General features: G+C 44.5%; 1 protein-coding gene across 1 annotated transcript in view; it reads left to right on the top strand.

Moving 5' to 3' along the window:
* Positions 1-23951, top strand: part of RAB3GAP1 (RAB3 GTPase activating protein catalytic subunit 1) — a 126296-nt gene that overhangs the window by 49316 nt on the left and 53029 nt on the right. Inside the window, exons 9-15 of the mRNA XM_069732849.1 lie at positions 7699-7780; positions 11613-11681; positions 12186-12259; positions 13060-13152; positions 14735-14904; positions 19029-19124; positions 22524-22696. Of these exons, the coding sequence (XP_069588950.1) occupies positions 7699-7780; positions 11613-11681; positions 12186-12259; positions 13060-13152; positions 14735-14904; positions 19029-19124; positions 22524-22696 (757 nt within the window). The remainder of the gene's footprint in view (positions 1-7698; positions 7781-11612; positions 11682-12185; positions 12260-13059; positions 13153-14734; positions 14905-19028; positions 19125-22523; positions 22697-23951) is intronic.

Consider the following 23951-nt stretch of genomic DNA (forward strand, 5'->3'; position numbering starts at 1 on the left):
GTTTGAGCTCGTTAGTAAAGTAAGAATAGCCTGGACCTCTGCTCCCTCATTTTCTCTTATTACGGAGTGTTCTTTTCTTTTTGTCTTTTTCTTTGTTTGCGTGATCTGAGTAGACATTTCATCTGCAAAGAAATAAAAAAAACAAACAAAGAAACTGATTAGCATCATTACTAAACTTGCTGGCTGTCAGGTTGTATGAGTTTTGTTAAGTGGGTTGTCAGGTTGCATGCTGCCTATCTTAATTATTAGTGGGCTTTTTTTTGCGGTAATAGTAGAAGTAGTCGTTGTCGTGTGTTTTTAAAACTGAATCTTTGTTACCGCATATTTCTTTCTAGAAGTAAGTGTCATTTTCCTCATTTACCAGCAGCCTGCAGTGCTTTCCTTGTCTGCACACTCCTCTATAGTGAAAAAAAAGTTAATTCTATATGTTTTGGATGGGTATGAAGCTGCAGCAGTAAGCTCTTCCTCAGTGTCTGTTGTAAGAAAGCTGGGGGAGGAGGGGGATGCAACTGCAACAGTATCTCTCCCTCAGTGTCTGTGTGGTGTAAAAATGTAGAGGCAGAGGGCATACATCTGTAGCATTATCTCTTCCTCAGTGTCTGGTGTAAGAAAGCTGGGGGAGGAAGGGGATGCAGCTGCAGCAGTATCTCTTCCTCAGTGTCTGGTGTAAGAAAGCTGGGGGAGGAAGGGGATGCAACTGAAGCAGTATCTCTTGCTCAGTGTCTGTGTTGTGTGGTGTAAGAAAGCTGGGGGAGGAGGGGTATGCAGCTGCAGCAGTATCTCTTCCTCAGTGTCTGTGTGGTGTAAGAAAGCTGGGGGAGGAGGGGGATGCAGCTGCAGCAGTTTCTTTTCCTCAGTGTCTGTGTAGTGTAAGAAAGCTGGGGGAGGAAGGGGATGCAGCTGCAGCAGTATCTCTTCCTCAGTGTCTTTGTGGTGTAAGAAAGCGGGGGGAGGAAGGGGATGCAACTGCAGCAGTATCTCTTGCTCAGTGTCTGTGTGGTGTAAGACAGCTGGGGGAGGAAGGGGATGCAACTGCAGCAGTATCTCTTGCTCAGTGTCTGTGTGGTGTAAGACAGCTGGGGGAGGAAGGGGATGCAACTGCAGCAGTATCTCTTGCTCAGTGTCTGTGTGGTGTAAGACAGCTGGGGGAGGAAGGGGATGCAACTGCAGCAGTATCTCTTGCTCAGTGTCTGTGTGGTGTAAGAAAGCTGGGGGAGGAGGGGGATGCAGCTGCAGCAGTATCTCTTCCTCAGTGACTGTGTGGTGTAAGACAGCTGGGGGAGGAAGGGGATGCAACTGCAGCAGTATCTCTTCCTCAGTGTCTGTGTGGTGTAAGAAAGCTGGGGGAGGAGGGGGATGCAACTGCAGCAGCATCTTTCCCTCAGTGTCTGTGCTGTAAGGAAGATGGGGGCTGTAGATTCAGCAGTATAACTCACTAAGTGTCACTTTACTGTAAGAATGATTGACCTGGTGAAAGATCCTCTTCAAGCTTGCTTTGCTTCCCTGCGCATAATCATTCTCCTTCTCCCTCTGGCAGCCAACAGTATAGTCCCTCCTATTGGTCTCTCTTGGATTTTAGTAGGTGTTACCTGTAATAAAACCACCCTGTGGGACATAGCATTGACTATCTTGTCGTCGATATTCCTTCAGCTCGAGATTCTTTTGCTGCTGAATCAGTATTTTACATGGGAATACATTATTTATAGTGGATTCCTATGTTGCTATTGTGCAGCTTTTGCTTTTTACCTGTTAACTTTTTTCTGGACTTGTAGCTGATTCAACACATCACAGAATTTTTCAGGCATTTCACAAACAATACATTAACAAGACACGAGTTTACCAAGGTCTCACTTTTCTTCAGTGTAGGTGACAGCTTGGAGCAGAGGTGATATCTGGTTTTATCAGCAGCGGAATTGTATTTTTATGGTAACTGCAGAGAAAATAAATAAATATATACGGTATATATGCTCCAACTATATATGATGACCTAAACCCACTAGGCGTCACCTCCACAGTGCGCTGAAGGTCAGAGCATAGGTCTTGTGAAGCGTGGTCGCCATATATGTGGTCATACCGTCATCTATGTCTTGAGGTTTCTGCTTCGGATACTCACTTTTTATTATAAGGTTCCTTAGTTCATAGTGTTTCCCGCTGCGGATCGATCCCAGCGATTAAAATGACCCTTTTCTGCAGCGCCCCCACAGGAGATCTGCAGAGTTGTTCTCAGCACAAGCTGTAAGACAAGGGAAATCACTATCTACTAACATACTAGAACATTACATTAATGAGTTTATGAGCCCCCAGATTGTGATAGGATCCCCTAGATGAGAAATTGCAGCCGCAAGTTTCAAGATCCATATACTATAGATTGGACATCACTTCCCACGAGACAGGAGATCACCGCTCACAGGTTGAAAATAACACCCTTCAGAGTGGAAATCGCCCCTTCCCCAGGGTGGAGATCGCCCCTTCGCCAGGGTGGAGATCGCCCCTTCGCCAGGGTGGAGAGCGCCCCTTCGCCAGGACGGAGATCGCCCCTTCGCCAGGGTGGAGATCGCTCCTTCGCCAGGACGGAGATTGCCCGCCCCTTCGCCAGGGCGGGCAGCACCCGCCCCTTCGCCAGGGCAGGCAGCACCCGCCCCTTCGCCAGGGCGGGCAGCACCCGCCCCTTCGCCAGGGCGGGCAGCACCCGCCCCTTCGCCAGGGCGGGCAGCACCCGCCCCTTCGCCAGGGCGGACAGGGCCTTTTCCCCAGGGCGGACAGCGCCCCTTCCCCAGGGCGGACAGCGCCCCTTCCCCAGGGCGGACAGCGCCCCTTCCCCAGGGCGGACAGCGCCCCTTCCCCAGGGCGGACAGCGCCCCTTCCCCAGGGCGGACAGCGCCCCTTCCCCAGGGCGGACAGCGCCCCTTCCCCAGGGCGGACAGCGCCCCTTCCCCAGGGCGGACAGCGCCCCTTCCCCAGGGCGGACAGCGCCTTTTCCCCAGGGCGGACAGCGCCCCTTCCCCAGGGCGGACAGCGCCCCTTCCCCAGGGCGGACAGCGCCCCTTCCCCAGGGCGGACAGCGCCCCTTCCCCAGGGCGGACAGCGCCCCTTCCCCAGGGCGGACAGCGCCCCTTCCCCAGGGCGGACAGCGCCCCTTCCCCAGGGCGGACAGCGCCCCTTCCCCAGGGCGGACAGCGCCCCTTCCCCAGGGCGGACAGCGCCCCTTCCCCAGGGCGGACAGCGCCCCTTCGCCAGGGCGGACAGCGCCCCTTCGCCAGGGCGGACAGCGCCCCTTTCCCAGGGCGGAGAGCGCCCCTTCCCCAGGGCGAGATCGCCCCTTCCCCAGGGCGGAGAGCCCCCTTTTCTCCTCGATATCTGCATTCTCCAACCAGTGGGGTGGCAGTGGGGTAAGGCAATCTCCATCCCGGGGGCCAGGTGATCTCCACCCCGGGGGCCAGGTGATCTCCACCTCGGGGGCCAGGTGATCTCCACCCCGGGGGCCAGGTGATCTCCACCCCGGGGGCCAGGTGATCTCCACCCCGGGGGCCAGGTGATCTCCACCCCGGGGGCCAGGTGATCTCCACCCCGGGGGCCAGGTGATCTCCACCCCGGGGGCCAGGTGATCTCCACCCCGGGGGCCAGGTGATCTCCACCCCGGGGGCCAGGTGATCTCCACCCCGGGGGCCAGGTGATCTCCACCCCGGGGGCCAGGTGATCTCCACCCCGGGGGCCAGGTGATCTCCACCCCGGGGGGGAAGGCGATTCCCACCATGGGGCCGGTCGATTTCCACCACGGGGGCCGGTCGATTTCCACCCCGGGGGCCAGGTGATCTCCACCCCGGGGGCCAGGTGATCTCCACCCCGGGGGCCAGGTGATCTCCACCCCGGGGGCCAGGTGATCTCCACCTCGGGGGGGAAGGCGATTCCCACCATGGGGCCGGTCGATTTCCACCACGGGGGCGGGGCAGTCTCCACCTCGAGGATGGGGCGACCTCCCCATACTATAGATCTCCCTACTCCACACATCGGAGAATTTGCCCTTCCATTCGCCTCCTACCCTATAGGTTGGAGATCAAACCTCCCAGTTTAGAAGCCACAGCCCCCAGATTGCAGCTCACTACCCTTCCCACTGTGTCGAAACTACAATCATCAACATGTTAAAAGTTGTAGTTTTGCTATAGCTGAAGGGTCACGGGTTTGGAGACCACTGGGATAGTGCCCAAATTTATTGGACAGAAAGGGATCATTGGAGAACTACATGCTCTCAAGTGAGAAAAGTAAATTCTAAAAAAAAAGCAAAAAACCCGATACAATTGGAAATTAAAATAAAATAATGCAATATTAATTGGATGAGAGGAATGTGAGAACTAGCTTTTCATTTTTTATTACCGTAGCAGTGAACTCGTGCGTCCTGTTAATCAGCCAGTATCAGACTGTGATTATATTTTAAATAGATTTAATAAAACCATATTGCTAAGTGCAAAAATACTTATTGGAATTAGACACTACCTGCACTGTATATCGGTATGGTGGGAGTTGTAGTTTCACAACAGCTGGGGAGCCGCAGCATTTAGAACACCGCGGTAATGTAGCAAAGTGGGGACAGTCCTGCACCCCAAATATGAAAATACCATTCCTAACCTGTAAACAAAACTGTGCTACATCTACAACAAAAATCATATACAGAGCAGACTGTGGTGTCGAAATTTGCTGTTCAAGCTCTTTTAAGAAAACACCAAGAAGTGGACAGCGTGGAAGACCATAGACGCAGGGGTCAGCCAGGAAAACTTAGTGCAGCAGATGAAAGACGCTTTATATTTACCGTACTTGTTATTGAAATGGGCAGATGTCCAGCAGTGCCATCAGCTCAGGACTGGCGGCCACCAGTGACACCCAGCTGCATCCATCTACTGATCGGAGAACTGTGGCCAAAAGTCATCTTCATGGAAGAATTACGGACAGAAAATAATACTTTCCACAAGGAAACAAAGCCAAGTGACTCGACTGTACACGAAAACACAGGAGCTGGGTACAGAAAGATGGCAGCAGGTGCTCTGGCCTGAGGAGTCACAATGTGAAATATTTGGATGTAACAGAAGCAGTTTGTATCTGAAAGTCTGGAGAGCGGCACAATAATGAGCGTCGGCAGGAGCAGTGACGCCCGGCAGAGGGTCCCGCAAGTGTGGGGCTGCATTTAATTAATAAGAGATTGGGAGTTGGTCAGGAATAATGCTGAGAAATCCAGGCAGACACTTATCCACCATGTAATACCATCAGGAGGCGTCTGATTGGCTCCAAATTTATTCTCCAGCCGGACAATGACCCCCAACATCCAGCCAGTGTCATTAAGAACGAGGAGTCCTGGAGGTGATCTAGTCCCAACAGATCCCTGATCTCTCATCATCCCTCTGTCTGGGATCACATAAAGAGACAGAAGGATCCGCACAAGCCTCATACACAGAAGATCTGTGGTCAGGTCTCCAAGATGTTTAGAACAAACTTCTGCCGAGATCCTCCATAACCTGTGTGACGAGACGAAGTGATGGAGGCGACGAGTGGTCACCAGACACTGGTGATGGAGGCGACGGGAAGTCACCAGATATTGATGATGAAGGCGACAGGCGGTCACCAGATACTGATGATGGAGGCTACGGGCAGTCACCAGATACTGATGATGGAGGTGATGGGCGGTCACCAGATGCTGATGATGGAGGCGACGGGCAGTCACCAGATGCTGATGATGGAGGAGACAGTCAGTCACCAGATACTGATGACGGAGGCTACAGGCAGTCACCAGATACTGATGACGGAGGCTACGGGCGGTCACCAGATACTGATGACGGAGGCTACGGGCAGTCACCAGATACTGATGACGGAGGCTACGGGCGGTCACCAGATACTGATGATGGAGGCTACACTCAGTCACCAGATACTGATGATGGAGGCTACACTCAGTCACCAGATACTGATGACGGAGGCTACGGGCAGTCACCAGATACTGATGACGGAGGCTACGGGTGGTCACCAGATACTGATGATGGAGGTGATGAGCAGTCACCAGATACTGATGACGGAGGCTACGGGCAGTCACCAGATACTGATGATGGAGGTGATGAGCAGTCACCAGATACTGATGACGGAGGCTACGGGCAGTCACCAGATACTGATGAAGGAGGCTACACTCAGTCACCAGATACTGATGATGGAGGCTACACTCAGTCACCAGATACTGATGACGGAGGCTACGGGCAGTCACCAGATACTGATGACGGAGGCTACGGGTGGTCACCAGATACTGATGATGGAGGTGATGAGCAGTCACCAGATACTGATGACGGAGGCTACGGGCAGTCACCAGATACTGATGATGGAGGTGATGAGCAGTCACCAGATACTGATGACGGAGGCTACGGGCAGTCACCAGATACTGATGAAGGAGGCTACACTCAGTCACCAGATACTGATGATGGAGGCTACACTCAGTCACCAGATACTGATGACGGAGGCTACGGGCAGTCACCAGATACTGATGACGGAGGCTACGGGTGGTCACCAGATACTGATGATGGAGGTGATGAGCAGTCACCAGATACTGATGACGGAGGCTACGGGTGGTCACCAGATACTGATGATGGAGGTGATGAGCAGTCACCAGATACTGATGATGGAGGCTACACTCAGTCACCAGATACTGATGATGGAGGCTACGGGCAGTCACCAGATACTGATGAAGGAGGCTACGGGCAGTCACCAGATACTGATGATGGAGGCTACAGGCAGTCACCAGATACTGATGATGGAGGTGATGGGCAGTCACCAGATACTGATGATGAAGGTGACAGGCAGTCACCAGATACTGATGACGGAGGCTACAGGCAGTCACCAGATACTGATGATGGAGGTGATGGGCAGTCACCAGATACTGATGACGGAGGCTACAGGCAGTCACCAGATACTGATGATGGAGGTGATGGGCAGTCACCAGATACTGATGACTGAGGCGACGGGCAGTCACCAGATACTGATGACGGAGGCTACGGGCAATCACCAAATATTGATGATGGAGGTGATGGGCAGTCACCAGATACTGATGACGGAGGCGACGGGCAGTCACCAGATACTGATGACGGAGGCTACAGGCAGTCACCAGATACTGATGACGGAGGCGACGGGAAGTCACCAGATACTGATGATGGAGGCGACAGGCAGTCACCAGATATTGATGATGGAGGTGATGGGCAGTCACCAGATACTGATGACGGAGGTGACGGGCAGTCATCAGATACTGATAGGATTTAGATTTCTTTTTTTGACAATAACCTATTAACATTTCTGTTACTCAGGGCTTCTTACTCTGCAGCATTTTTTCCACCCCTGCCTATCACTTTTGCACAATCCTGTATGTGTCTTAGTAAAAAAAAATTGGAGAGCCCCCACTTTCCTCTGTATAAATTAGATCAGCTCTGTTTTCGGTATGTTATCTGACTGAAGCAGGAGCCTCCCCCCACTACATTCTAAACCCCACCCTCAACTGTCTGTATGACACTTGTGTTACATGCAAGATTTCAGTTTTTTTCCTTCTGTCTGCTTCTATCATTTATTTCTAGGTTAACTGTTACTTTTAAGACAAGTCAGCTCCATTTTCCTGTATATTCAACAGTTTTGATGAACTTCTGTGTACCAAATGTTGTTATTGTCTTTTTATTTTTCTTATAGACATCGATGCTGTGGTGGGAGGAGAAGTGGGGGGTCTGGAGTTTGGAAAACTTCCTTTTGGCGCCTGTGAAGATCCAATAAGGTTAGAATCTGAATCGTGTATTATTACAATAGGAGATCTTATATGTGTTGTATGGGAATAGATAATGGGGTCTTTCTTTTAGTCTTCCCACCCAAAGTGAGTGCAGCTCTGGAGTATAATACAGGATTTAACTCAGGATCAGTAATGTAATGTATGTACACAGTGACTGCACCAGCAGAATAGTGAGTGCAGCTCTGGGGTATAATACAGGAGGTAATTCAGGATCAGTAATGTAATGTATGTACACAGTGACTGCACCAGCAGAATAGTGAGTGCAGCTCTGGGGTATAATACAAGATGTAACTCAGGAGCAGTAATGTAATGTATGTACACAGTGACTGCACCAGCAGAATAGTGAGTGCAGCTCTGGGGTATAATACAGAAGGTAACTCAGGATCAGTAATGTAATGTATGTACACAGTGACTGCACCAGCAGAATAGTGAGTGCAGCTCTGGGGTATAATACAGAAGGTAACTCAGGATCAGTAATGTAATGTATGTACACAGTGACTGCACCAGCAGAATAGTGAGTGCAGCTCTGGGGTATAATACAGGATGTAACTCAGGATCAGTAATGTAATGTATGTGCACAGTGACTGCACCAGCAGAATAGTGAGTGCCGCTCTGGGGTATAATACAGGATGTAACTCAGGATCAGTAATGTAATGTATGTACACAGTGACTGCACCAGCAGAATAGTGAGTGCAGCTCTGGAGTATAATACAGGACATAACTGAGGATCAGTAATGTAATGTATGTACACAGTGACTGCACCAGCAGAATAGTGAGTGCAGCTCTGGGGTATAATACAGGATGTAACTCAGGATCAGTAATGTAATGTATGTACACAGTGACTGCACCAGCAGAATAGTGAGTGCAGCTCTGGAGTATAATACATGATGTAACTCAGAATCAGTAATGTAATGTATGTACACAGTGACTGCACCAGCAGAATAGTGAGTGCCGCTCTGGGGTATAATACAGGATGTAACTCAGGATCAGTAATGTAATGTATGTACACAGTGACTGCACCAGCAGAATAGTGAGTGCAGCTCTGGGGTATAATACATGATGTAACTCAGGATCAGTAATGTAATGTATGTACACAGTGATCGGACCAGCAGAATAGTGAGTGCTGCTCTGAGGTATAATATAGGAGGTAATTCTAGATTGTATGCTAACATTCATCATCTGACATTATTAATATTTATGCACAGAACGTTGTGTTGGTGATCCATCTTGTCACTCCTCTCTCTTATTTATCTTACAAAGAATCTCTCAGTAACATTTGCTGTAGGCAAACTGAATTACTGCAGTAAAGGGCAGTATAAATTATTTCCATAAATGCCTGTGTCTCTGCTCTCCTTTTCTCTGAAATTCGTCTTTTCTTTGTATGCAAATAAGCTTCCCAAGTAGTGGGCGTATCGGCGCTGTTGCGGTCCTCCGCTCCACTTGAGTTCTCCTCGCCAGCGCTGCCTTCCATTTCTTGAGTGACAGTAGAGACAGAGTCTTGTGCATAACATCACCTGTGCTGTCCGCTGTCAATCAACAAGTGGGGAAATGAAGACGACCCGAGGATTCTGGAAGATATGAAGATGTGTTCTATGTCTTGGCTCAGTGCTGCCCTCTGTTGGCAGCTGCAGATATACTACATACATGGATGGATAGAAGGATAAATAGATTGATAGAAATCTGCTAGATGTAATGTAATGTGGCGTTGATATCTGAGATGAGATAGACCCTTCAATGTATATCCCATGAGATATTGCAGATGCTGCAATTTAATGGCTTTTATTCTGAAACTCTTAAACGTTCGTTGAGGAAATGACACGGTTGCACTCGCCGGGGGTAATCATGCAGTATAAGTGCACAATTTCATAGAACACTGACCTTTTTTACAGCTTAAATTGCTCATTTCTGCTCATAAGATGAAATGACACGGTGTACGCAGTAAATTGTGCAATCTACAGGTGAGCTTCCAGCGCAGAATGACAGGGTAGGCTCCCGAATGGACGATTGAGGCTCGGGGAAAAAGCAGAAATGACTGCGCTTTACAAGAATCACCGGCGGCTTCAGCTTTAGCTTAACTATTATGGATACACAGACTAATATTCAAAGCAGTTCTGGATGTAGATCGAGATTTGGGACCACGCATTGTCCCTATGTCAGGAAGTGTTGTCATGGGGCAAAGCAAAAAGTTCATAGGGAAAAAAGTGTTTCTTTTTAGTGATGAGCGAATAGTGAAATATTCGGATTCGGGAAAATCGACACAAATACTCTCTAATTTCCGTGTATTAGTACCGAATAACCAATCCAATGCAAGTCAATGGGAAAACTGAATATTTTTTCTGCTGGACCCAACAAACAGGTCTGGGGGCCTGAGAAAAAAAGCTGAAATGGATGGGATAGATATAGATGAAAAGCCTTCAATTCATCTGCTGCGTACAGTAAAATCACAGAGTGACAGGTTAGAATAGATAGAATAGACATATATATATATATATTACATCGATAGAAGAATAGCCTGTAATTCATCTGCCATGTACAGAAATATGACAGTGTGACAGGTTAGAATAGAACAGATAGCATATATACACATAAAATACATAGATATATAGATGTCAGTGACACACACACACACACACACACACACACACACACATATATATATATACACATATATATATATATATATATATATATATATATACATATATATGTTACATCTATCTATCTAAGAAATGCCAGCAATTCAGCAGCCGCTTAGTGTAAAATCACAGCAGGAACCAACAGCATAGAATAAATGTATTACATACAGTATATACACAAAGAATAGATAGATATACAGATGTCAGTGACAATTACAATTAGTGCAGTATGTGAGCAGCTTACTGTACATGTATTTAATTATTAAAAGATTATTTTTCAGAAAAAAATGTTGTGGGCTCTCGCGTAATTTTCTTAACCAGCAGAGGGAAAGCGGGGGCAGATGTGTATAGCCTGGGAAGGGGGTAGTACCCATGGAGCTTCTCAGGCTATTAATATCAGCTCACAACTGTATACTTAGCCTTTACTGGCTATTAAAATGTGGGACCGCCCCCCCCCCAAAAAAAAAATGACATAGGGTCCCCTATAAATAACCACCAGCAAAGGCTATGCTGACAGCTGTGGGCTGATAGTAATAGCCTAGGAAGGGCCATGGATACTGCCCCACCTCCAGGCTAAAAACATCAGCTCTCATCTCCCCCAGAAAAGGAATTTTTTTTTCTCCACTTAAATAAAAGTAAACTATCCATGTTTGCGTACTTGTACTGACTTGGAAGACCATATTGTCAGATCAGTTTTACCCTATATTGAACATAGTAAATAAAAAACAAAGAAAAAAACAATTGTGGAATTGCACTTTTTTATGCTATTTCACGTCACTTGGAATTGGAATTTTTTGCCCATTTTCCAGTAACACTATGTGGCTGAATGAATAGTGTCACTCAAAAGTACCACTCATCATGCAAAAAACAAGTCCTAGTACAGCTATGTGGCTGGAAAAATAAAAAAAAAGTTATGGTTCTTGGAAAAAGGGGAGGAAAATAACGAAAAACTGAAATTGATTGACTTTAATTAATAATTAAACAGCAGCGATGAGAGCGATGTGGGCAATGTAACACAGCCCCTAAGAGGACCCGATGGAGGATGTGCTGCTATGTCCTATGCTGGTAAGGGGTTAATATCAAGTGTAGGAATTGTCTTTCAAATGAATGCATGTGTTCCGAAGCTTTCCTCCCTTTTATGTCATTTTGCTCGCTCTCCCGGTAACTCCATTCTCTGCTCCTAGTGAGTTGCACTTGGCCACCACTTGGCCTTGTCTGACTGAGGGCATCATCGTGGACAACGACGTGTACTCGTAAGTAACATCCACAGGGCGGGGTATAGCCGATCCACAATATCACTGAAAGTAATCAATGCAGAATAAGCAAACTGAGGATCGGTCAGTGAGCTCATTCTAACGGGGAGCTTGTAACTGTTTTATTTGTATTTATTTTAGCAGATTTGTGACCACAGACCACATCAAAGTTGAGCTGCACTTTCATATGGTCATACATTAGTGAGAGGAGTTCAGAAAAAAAAGCCAAATAAAAAAAGCTGCAAATTTACAGTTGGACCGAGCTCGCTGACTGCTTCTCATTCTGCAGCCACCAAGCGTGTAGCAGCCAAATAATGCAAACTGTTTAATGAAACCCAATTCCAAAATACAAATATTTATATAAAAAAAAAAATATAAAAAAGTTCCTGAAAGTGTCCAGATGTTTTAATTGGATCTTTTAATATCCCCTCTTTAGCATTGTACGTATAGTTGACTACCTTTTCCATTTATGGTGAGAAAGTTGAGTTTTGCTGTGATTTTCAGGGATTTGGATCCATTACAAGCTCCGCAGTGGTCGGTCCGGGTGAGAAAAGCGGATAACCCTCAGTGTATGTTAGGTAAGCGCTAGGTGAAAGGTTTTCATTAAGTTTCTTTCCTAAGTGACACGGAAACTGGATAATTACTTAAATTGCTCCATTGCATCTAAAATGGCAAAATAAGAAAGGTTTTCATAATTCTTCACTGTTTTGTGTCTACATCTCCAATACAAACCTATGTGTCTCCATGGCAACAGACTACAATAAAACCTCTGTGCAGTCTGATCCTACAGTCATACTCCCATCCACATCTCCTCTCCTGTCAGTAGTTTAGTAGAAGGTAGGAGACCGAGGGAGTCTGCTTGCAGGTTTGTTTGTACTCTGTAACCATGGAGACGCATAGTTCCGTATTGGAGCTGTAAACATTAAACCATTGAAGTTGTTTTAAAATGAACGCTATTTCTAAAGCTTCTGTCTTGTAGGAGGGCACGGCTTTCTGATCCTTTGTTTTTGCTTTCTGGGGGTATCTCAGAACCTGGACCCCCAACATTCAATTTCAGGATCAGTGAGGGCCCAATGATCTCTAACCTCCACTGATCATTAAGGGTTGGCATATCCCAGCAGTTACTTTTATAAAGTGTTTTCCGGGACATGATTTCATCCTTTGCTCAATATTCTGTAAAGGCAGTTTCCTACATAAACTATAGGGGGCGCTATTCTATCCTGCAGTTGGATTGGAAATACCCAGGGTGTTTTCCATCTACTCAATAGTTTTTTTTTTTTTGCTCATTACGATTTGCTGCTCGTTTTCCGCAGACATTGTCCAGGATAACCAGGGCGTCCCGATGCTTCACAACTAATACATTATCTCTTCTTTCTAGGGGATTTTATTTCAGAGTTTTTTAGACTTTGCCGTCGTAAAGAATCCACAGACGAACTTCTCGGCAAATCTGCCTTCGATGAGAATGGAAAAGGTAATCATTGGCAAATTAATGGGCGCTCAACGACCCTGGTGCCACATGGGCCATTCTCCGTAAGATGATTCTCAGCGTGATATTTTTATTACATTTTATTATTCTATAATTTACTGCTCGTTGCTTTGGTTGCCGGTTACCTCTGCAGTCTATCAGTGGTGGCCGGTCTCCTAGGTAATGAGAGCATCACTGGCACGTTCTCTGGATTTGGACAGCTGCGGTGCCGCTGTACTCCTCCAAGGCTGCAGAGGTGAAGCTGCTTCCATGGCTTCATGGGAGAGCGCACAATTTCGTGACTATCTGGCTGTTCGAAGCTGTCCATCTTCAGGAGCACACCGCCACTAGAAAGCAGGAAGCAGTGAGGAAGAGGAGCAGTGCGCTCCTGAAGAAAGGTCTTGAGATAACCCCTTGAAAAAGGGTGCTTATAATAGGCTGAGTGACCATTAGCCCTGGGCTACCACATGAGTTGGCCCTATGCAAATAATGATCTGAAGAGCTTAAAGAGGCAATTTAATTTTTTTATTTCTTTACTTAAATGCATGTATTTGGGGGTAAAAATCATTTTTGCAATTGGGTTTCAGCAAAAAAATACTTTCATTTAAGTAAGAAAAAAAAATGTTACTAAAGGTGGACAACCCCTTTAAGGCTTGTATACCATTGAAAGGCAAGAATGAGGATATTGGCAGATATTTCAGATTCTTTGCAGTGCCTCTGCAGGTGGAAAGAGGAATTGCAATTCTTATGGATCACTGGGCTGACCCTTGGAGGTCTTCTCTTTGCTCGTGTTAAAGGGAATCTGTTACCCCCAAAATCGAGGGTGAAGTAAGCCCACCGGCATCAGGGGCTTATCGACAGCATTCTTTAATGCATTCTGGAATGATGTAGATAAGCCCCGTTGTATCCTGAAAGATGAGAAAAGGAGGTTAGATTATACTCACCCAGGGTCGGTCCCGGTATGATGGTCGTCGGGGTCCGGGGCCTCCCATCTTACGATGAAGTGATGATGAGGGCAGAGCAAAGTACTGCAGTGCGCAGGTGCTGGGCCTCTCTGACCTTTCCCAGCGCCTGTGCACTGCAGTACTTTACTCTGCCCTCAACAGGGCAGACAAAGTACGGCTGTGCCGGAGCCGCAGCGTGCAGACCAGAAGAGGACGTCATCTGATGAAGATAGGAGGCACCGGACCGGACCAGCAGCAGGACCGCCCCTGGGTGAGTATAATCTAACCTCTTTTTCTCATCTTTCAGGATACATCGGGGGCTTATCTACAGCATTACAGAATGCATTACAGAATACTGTAGATAAGCCCCTGATGCCGGTGGGCTTAGCTCATCTTCGATTTTGGGGGTGACAGGTTCCCTTTAATAGATAGATGAGGAAGTGGGTTTTCTAGGCTGCACACTTTTCCGGTCAGGCTATTTATGTATATTTTTACCCCCGGTCACTGGAGGAATTGTATTAAATGTGATAAAAAAAAATATTAGTGAGATGTCAGGATTTAGTGTCAGGCAGAATGATCGGGTTGCTAAACATTTCTGTGCCGTCGGGCTCCGCATTCAGCGTCCTCTGTGTCTCTCCTTACAGACGCCGCTGACATTGGCCAGGCTCTCTCCAAGCTCACCGAGCCGGCACCAGTCCCCATACACAAGCTGTCCGTCACCGGCATGGTCAGCAGCGCCAGGAAGAAGATCCGCAAGCACCGAGGGGCAGACGAGACCCCTCTGAGCAACGATGTCCTGAACGCTATTTTATTTGTAGGTTTCGCACTGAACTTTCATAAATTTAGTTTTTATTTTTAGATGTTTTTTTTTTTAATTCCTCTACTTTACTCAGCGTGACCCTAATTTACCAAATCCATCTTCACAGCTAATACATGTGTTAATTAGGAGGTGCTGTAGTGTTGCTTGAGCGCGAATTAATCATATCTGTTGTTTACCTTGTTAACGGCTCTGCCTCCCGAATATATCGGGAATGTGATGGCGCGAGAAACGTTTCTCTCCGCTTCTGAAATCTGGCAAATGCGTAAGAAAGTTATTTATACCCGACGCGTATCTGTCACCGTAACATCAGCGAGAAGGCAGAGAGCCGATTACAGGGAAGGCCGTGTATCTATCATCTATCCATTATCTATCTATCTATCATCTATCCTCTATCTATCTATCTATCTATTATCTATCTATTATCTATCATCTATCCTCTATCTATCTATCTATCTATCTATCTATCTATTATCTATCTATTATCTATCTATCATCTATCTATCAATTATCTATCTATTTATCTATTAATCTATCTATTATCTATCATCGATCTATCATCTATCTATCTATCTATCTATCTATCTATCTATCTATCTATCTATCTATCTATCTATCATCTATCATTTATCTATCAATTATCTATCTATTTATCTATTAATCTATCTATTATCTATCATCGATCTATCATCTATCTATCTATTAATCTATCATCTATCTATCATCTATCTATTATCTATCTATCTATTAATCTGTCTGTCATTTATCTATTATCTATCATTTATCTATTATCTATCTATCTATTAATGTTTCTATCATCTATATCTATTATCTATATATATCTATCATCTATCTATTATCTATCATCTATCTATTATCTATCTATCTATTATCTATCAATTATCTATTAATCTATCTATCATCTATCTATCTATCTATTATCTATCATCGATCTATCATCTATCTATCTATCTATCTATCTATTAATCTGTCTGTCATCTATCTATTATCTATCATTTATTATCTATCATCTATCTATCTGTCTATTATCTATCTATCATCTATTATCTATCTATCTATTATCTATCTATTTATTTGTTATCAATCTATTATCTATCATCTATCTATTATCTATCTATCTATCATCTATCTAGCTATCATCTATCTATTATCTTTCTATCATAATAATGCCCCGCAGTCACTGGGAGAGTCAGTGCTGACATCGCTGGAACGACGCCGGTACCGGAAATGAGTATAGATGTTATTATTTTGCTGGGAGGAAACTTAGCGATTGTGAAGCGGTTGTTTGAGTAGTGGACAGCTCCTTTAAGAAAACCTGAATATGTAAGAAAGTAAAAGTGCATTTTTATCTTTCTTAAGAGAATATGTCTGTGTGCAGAATTATCATGTAACTAAATGAAAAATGTAAATTTTCCATCTCAATTGTTAAATTTTCATCTGATAAAGTGAGAATAAGAGCCAAATGGGCATCAGGGGGCCATGAAATGTAGCATGGGGGGATTCATAGTTGCGTATGTCTGCAGAACAGTAATCTGAAATCTAGAAGTAACGGAAGCCGAAAACGTAAAAGGTTCTGTAAGAGGACGGCAACACTTAAAGGGAAGCTATCGTCGGAAAATGACTTATTGTTTAAATCAGATTTTTATCTTACTTTTTTTTTAATATTATGGTCTTTATTAAAAAAAAAAGCCACTTGGGCTTATTTAGACTTTAGCTTCATGTACTTGCAGAAAGAGTTTACAGGAGCTTATTATCAGTAGAGGCGGAATTCCAATGACTGATAACATCTGTGTACACAGCTGATAACACAGGATCTGCCAATCACAATAGGCGACATCACAGCTCATCTCGTTTACATTGAGTGACATCACCTCTATATTCAGCAGATAACACAGGATCCACCATTCACAATATGTAATGTCACAGCTCACCTCCCCCTCCTGTACAATGACTGATAACACCTCTATATACAGTAGATAACACAGGATCCACCATTCACAATAGGTGATGTCACAGCTCACCTCCCCCTCCTGTACAATGACTGATAACACCTCTATATACAGTAGATAACACAGGATCCACCATTCACAATAGGTGATATCACAGCTCACCTCCACCTCCTGTACAATGACTGATAACACCTCTATGTACAGTAGATAACACAGGATCCACCATTCACAATAGGTGATGTCACAGCTCACCTCCCCCTCCTGTACAATGACTGATAACACCTTTATATACAGTAGATAACACAGGATCCACCATTCACAATAGGTGATGTCACAGCTCACCTCCTCCCCCTCCTGAACAATGACTGATAACACCTCTCTATACAGTAGACAACACAGGAGCCACCATTGACAGTAGGTGATGTCACAGCTCACCTCCTCCTCCTGTACAATGACTGATAACACCTCTATATACAGTAGATAACACAGGATCCACCATTCACAACAGGTGATGTCACAACTCACCTCCTACTGTACAATGACTGATAACACCTCTATATACAGTAGATAACAGACTCCACCATTCACAATAGGTGATGTCACAGCTCACCTCCTCCTCCTGTACAATGACTGATAACACCTCTGCATACAGTAGATAAAACAGACTCCACCATTCACAATAGGTGATGTCACAGCTCACCTCCTCCTCCTGTACAATGACTGATAACACCTCTACATACAGCTGATAACACAGGATCCACCATTCACATTAGGTGATGTCACAGCTCACCTCCTCCCCCTCCTGAACAATGACTGATAACACCTCCTCTATACAGTAGATAACACAAGATCCACCATTCACAATAGGTGATGTCACAACTCACCTCCTCCTGTACAATGACTGATAACACCTCTATATACAGTAGATAACACAGGATCCACCAATCACAATAGGTGATGTCACAGCTCACCTCCTCCTGTATAATGACTGATAACACCTCTATATACAGTAGATAACACAGGATCCACCATTCACAATAGGTGATGTCACAGCTCACCTCCTCCTCCTGTACAATGACTGATAACACCTCTATATACAGTAGATAACAAAGGATCCACCAATCACAATAGGTGATGTCACAGCTCACCTCCACCTCCTGTACAATAACTGATAACACCTCTATATACAGTAGATAACACAGGATCTATCATTCACAAAAGGTGATGTCACAGCTCACCTCCTCCTGTACAATGACTGATAACACCTCTATATACAGTAGATAACACAGGATCCACCATTCACAATAGGTGATGTCACAGCTCACCTCCTCCTCCTGTACAATGACTGATAACACCTCTATATACAGTATATAACACAGGATCTATCATTCACAAAAGGTGATGCCACAACTCACCTCCTCCTCCTGTACAATGACTGATATCACCTCTATATACAGTAGATAACACAAGATCCACCATTCACAATAGGTGATGTCACAGCTCACCTCCTCCTGTACAATGACTGATAACACCTCTATATACAGTAGATAACACAGGATCCACCAATCACAATAGGTGATGTCACAGCTCACCTCCACCTCCTGTACATTAACTGATATCACCTCTATATACAGTAGATAACACAGTATCCACCATTCACAATAAACAATGTCACAGCTCTCCTCCTCCGAGCACACTACGTTCTACAATTCTATATACAGTAGATAACACAGACTCCGACAATCACAGTATGTGATGTCACAGCTCACCTCCTCCCCCTCCATTCTCAATGACCTTTGCACATGTTCTTTAGATGCTTAAATACAAAAGATAGGCTCTGTATCCGACCATTGTGGCAAACAATAATACGTTTAAGTGGTCAATATGAGAATTACAAGATGACACATTTTTATTTTTAGTACAGACTGTGCTATGTGAAAAAAAGCCAAAATAAAAAAATGCATTTAACATAAAAATCTGATTTTATCAATAGGTGATTTTCTGATGATCACTTTTTCTGGAGTGCATGTTTGCAGTTCTTTTCCATTCTTCATACTGTTGCATATCACAGATCTCAAATTGAAGAAACTGTAATTGGGACAGACTTGCACAGTCTTGTGAATACTGAAATATTTGCTTTTTTTCTTGAAGTTTCTATTTCCAGATGCAAAATCCCTTGATGGAGCAGAGTCCAGGACCAGTGTCTCCAATAGTGATACTGCAGCACAGGCAGAGAGCGAGGACTATGTAAGTCATGTTGTAGGGAAGTGTCATCATTACATTTCTCATATGCAAAGAAAGTGTATAACGTAGTGTATGCGCTAGGGACAAAAAAATATATTTTTAAAAAATCTAGTAAATTCCATTAAGGCTACATAGGAAGCAATTTTCCAAATTTTGTGCATTAGGTGTTCTGTCCTAATCCTGAGTTATATCCTCTATTACACTCCAAATCTGCACTCACAATTGTGCTAGTACAGTCACTGTGTACATACATTACATTACTGATCCTGAGTTACATCCTGTATTATACTCCAGAGCTGCACTCACTATTCTGCTGGTGCAGTCACTGTGTACATACATTACATTACTGATCCTGAGTTACATCCTGTATTATACTCCAGAGCTGCACTCACTATTCTGCTGGTGCAGTCACTGTGTACATACATTACATTACTGATCCTGAGTTACATCCTGTATTATACCCCAGAGCTGCACTCACTATTCTGCTGGTGCAGTCACTGTGTACATACATTACATTACTGATCCTGAGTTACATCCTGTATTATACTCCAGAGCTGCACTCACTATTCTGCTGGTACAGTCACTGTGTACATACATTACATTACTGATCCTGAGTTACATCCTGTATTATACTCCAGAGCTGCACTCACTATTCTGCTGGTGCAGTCACTGTGTACATACATTACATTACTGATCCTGAGTTACATCCTGTATTATACTCCAGAGCTGCACTCACTATTCTGCTGGTACAGTCACTGTGTACATACATTACATTACTGATCCTGAGTTACATCCTGTATTATACTCCAGAGCTGCACTCACTATTCTGCTGGTGCAGTCACTGTGTACATACATTACATTACTGATCCTGAGTTACATCCTGTATTATACCCCAGAGCTGCACTCACTATTCTGCTGGTGCAGTCACTGTGTACATACATTACATTACTGATCCTGAGTTACATCCTGTATTATACTCCAGAGCTGCACTCACTATTCTGCTGGTGCAGTCACTGTGTACATACATTACATTACTGATCCTGAGTTACATCCTGTATTATACTCCAGAGCTGCACTCACTATTCTGCTGGTGCAGTCACTGTGTACATACATTACATTACTGATCCTGAGTTACATCCTGTATTATACCCCAGAGCTGCACTCACTATTCTGCTGGTGCAGTCACTGTGTACATAAATTACATTACTGATCCTGAGCTATATCCTGTATTATACCCCAGAGCTGTACTCACTATTCTGCTGGTGCAGTCACTGTGTACATACATTACATTACTGATCCTGAGTTACATCCTGTATTATACTCCAGAGCTGCACTCACTATTCTGCTGGTGCAGTCACTGTGTACATACATTACTGATCCTGAGTTACATCCTGTATTATACTATAGAGCTAAACTCACTATTCTGCTGGTGCAGTCACTGTGTACATACATTACATTACTGATCCTGAGTTGCCTCCTGCATTATATTCCAGAGCTGCACTCACTATTCTGCTGGTGCCGTCACTGTGTACATACATTACATTACTTATCATATACTGCAGAATAGTGAGTGCAGCTCTGGGGTATAATACAGGAGGTAACTCAGGATCAGTAATGTAATGTATGTACACAGTGACTGCACTAGCAGAATAGTGAGTGCAGCTCTGGAGTATAATAAAGGATGTAACTCAGAATCAGTAATGTAATGTATGTACACAGTGACTGCACCAGCAGAATATTGAGTGCAGCTCTGGGGTATAATACAGGATGTAACTCAGGATCAGTAATGTAATGTATGTACACAGTGACTGCACCAGCAGAATAGTGAGTGCAGCTCTGGAGTATAATACAGGGTGTAACTCAGGATCAGTAATGTAATGTATGTACACAGTGACTGCACCAGCAGAATAGTGAGTGCAGCTCTGGAGTATAATACAGGAAGTAACTCAGGATCAGTAATGTAATGTATGTATACAGTGACTGCACCAGCAGAATAGTGAGTGCAGCTCTGGAGTGTAATACAAGATGTTACTCAGGATCAGTAATGTAATGTATGTACACAGTGACTGCACCAGCAGAATAGTGCGTGCAGCTCTGGAGTATAATACAGGATGTAACTCAGGATCAGTAATGTATGTACACAGTGACTGCACCAGCAGAATAGTGAGTGCAGCTCTGGGGTATAATACAGGATGTAACTCAGGATCAGTAATATAATGTATGTACACAGTGACTGCACCAGCAGAATAGTGAGTGCAGCTCTGGAGTATAATACAGGATGTAACTCAGGATCAGTAATGTAATGTATGTACACAGTGACTGCACCAGCAGAATAGTGAGTGCAGCTCTGGGGTATAATACAGGATGTAACTCAGGATCAGTAATGTAATGTATGTACACAGTGACTGCACCAGCAGAATAGTGAGTGCAGCTCTGGGGTATAATACAGGATGTAACTCAGGATCAGTAATGTAATGTATGTACACAGTGACTGCACCAGCAGAATAGTGAGTGCAGCTCTGGAGTATAATACAGGATGTAACTCAGGATCAGTAATGTAATGTATGTACACAGTGACTGCACCAGCAGAATAGTGAGTGCAGCTCTGGGGTATAATACAGGATGTAACTCAGGATCAGTAATGTAATGTGTGTACACAGTGACTGCACCAGCAGAATAGTGAGTGCAGCTCTGGGGTATAATACAGGATGTAACTCAGGATCAGTAATGTAATGTATGTACACAGTGACTGCACCAGCAGAATAGTGAGTGCAGCTCTGGAGTATAATACAGGATGTAACTCAGGATCAGTAATGTAATGTATGTACACAGTGACTGCACCAGCAGAATAGTGAGTGCAGCTCTGGGGTATAATACAGGATGTAACTCAGGATCAGTAATGTAATGTATGTACACAGTGACTGCACCAGCAGAATAGTGAGTGCAGCTCTGGGGTATAATACAGGATGTAACTCAGGATCAGTAATGTAATGTATGTACACAGTGACTGCACTAGCAGAATAGTGAGTGCAGCTCTGGAGTATGTAATGTAAAAAATAAAAGTGCACTTTCTTAGCCTTTTGCTAAATACTTTCGGTATTGCTGAGGAAGTTGAAAACAGTGTCTAAACCCCTCAATAAATTTGTCTCGCCCCACATTCACAGTTCCTTGCCTCCATTATGTCCTCCATTATCTGGTATTTAGATTAGATGAATATCTCCCTACTGTCACTATAAATGAGATGCGGATTTTGTTTTGCCGGCGCTTGGTTCTGATGTTCTGAATATTCCCGGCCATCTGTCCTCCGCTATCAGACGGACTCATTTGTAATGCAACAATGCTGGAATCATTGTGAAGTGCGTGAATTATGTATGTCTGGTGTAATCGCTTCTCTGTGCGCAGAACCTGTACAGCCAGCTGAAGTCGGCGCCGTCCGACAGCCTGACCTACAAGCTGGCGCTGTGTCTCTGTATGGTCAACTTCTACCACGGAGGGGTGCGAGGGGTGGCGCACCTGTGGCAAGAGTTTGTGCTGGAGATGCGCTATCGGTGGGAGAACAATCACCTGGTCCCGGGGTGCGTATATTAATCACCGCCTCGTCTTCTGCTTTGTGCAGAGGAGTTGTGTCGCTGTGAATAGTCCCAGCACGTCACGGTTATGTAGGTTATACATATGCAACGCTATGAAAAGTGCAGCAACATTATAAGAGCAGCTGCTAAAATCGCCCACACAAATGTACGTGGATAGTCCGAAATGTTCCTAGTGCTGGAGATATGCGAGCGAGCAGTCATCCATTCTTAAAGGGGTATTACTGTCTTAAAAATAGGATGTCTAGAGCTGTCACCTGATGATCGGTGGGGATCCACGTCCTTGGACCTGCACTCGTCATGTAAACAGTGCCCTTGGGCTCTCGGACCTTATGGGCTCGTGAAGATCAGACCCTCACCAATCATAAAGTGAAGGCATATCCTCGCGACCCTGCCATTTTTTAATTTTGTCCTCTCGTTATTTTTCACCTTTCCCTTCTTCCAAGAGCCATAACTTTTTAAATTTTTCCATCCAAGTCGCCATACGAGAACTTGTTTTCTGCGAGAGAATTTGTAGTTTTGAGTGACGCCATTCACTTTACCATAAAATTTGCTGAAGTAAAACATTTTTAAAAAATTCCAAGTCGTTTGAAATGGGGAATAAAATGCAATTCAGCTATTGTTTTTTGAGTTTTGTTTTATATGGTGGTCATTGTGCGATAATAGAGATGTCAGAATGTTTCTACAACTACGTATAATTAGAGCAGTGCCAAATTTGTAGTTTTATTAGCTCCTTTGAATGGTTGGATCCGTGGCATGAAAAGCTGCACATCCGTGGCGTGAAAAGCTCCACATCCGTGGCGTGAAAAGCTACACATCCGCGGTGCTTTTTGCAGCAAAAAAAATTCTAACTATTTTTGCTGCAAAGTGATCAGCAGATGTGCAGTTTTCACAGCCATCAATAATTTCAGTTAATCTGTTATCCTTTCCTTTTAGAATCTGAGGATTACGTAGCAGGATACATATACTCAATATATATTCCCTTGCACAAAGTTTTTGATGCTTGTGAACGGGGTCGCCAATACTTGCTCAGATCTCGGGTTGAATTTTCTTTCCTATGTGAACAAAACCTCACAATTTCCTATAGTTTTGTTTATACAGCTCCTATTTAAACCTAGATGTCTCCATGGTAACAGACAACAAACAAAGCCTTCGTAGTCTGGGTCCGCAGTTATACTTTCTTCCATCTGTTCTCTTCTTCTTGGTAACCTGACAGCGTAAAGTTGGGAACTGATGAAAGAAC

The sequence above is a fragment of the Ranitomeya imitator genome, chromosome 7 (assembly GCF_032444005.1).
Source record: "Ranitomeya imitator isolate aRanImi1 chromosome 7, aRanImi1.pri, whole genome shotgun sequence".
NCBI classification, from domain to species: Eukaryota; Metazoa; Chordata; class Amphibia; order Anura; family Dendrobatidae; genus Ranitomeya; species Ranitomeya imitator.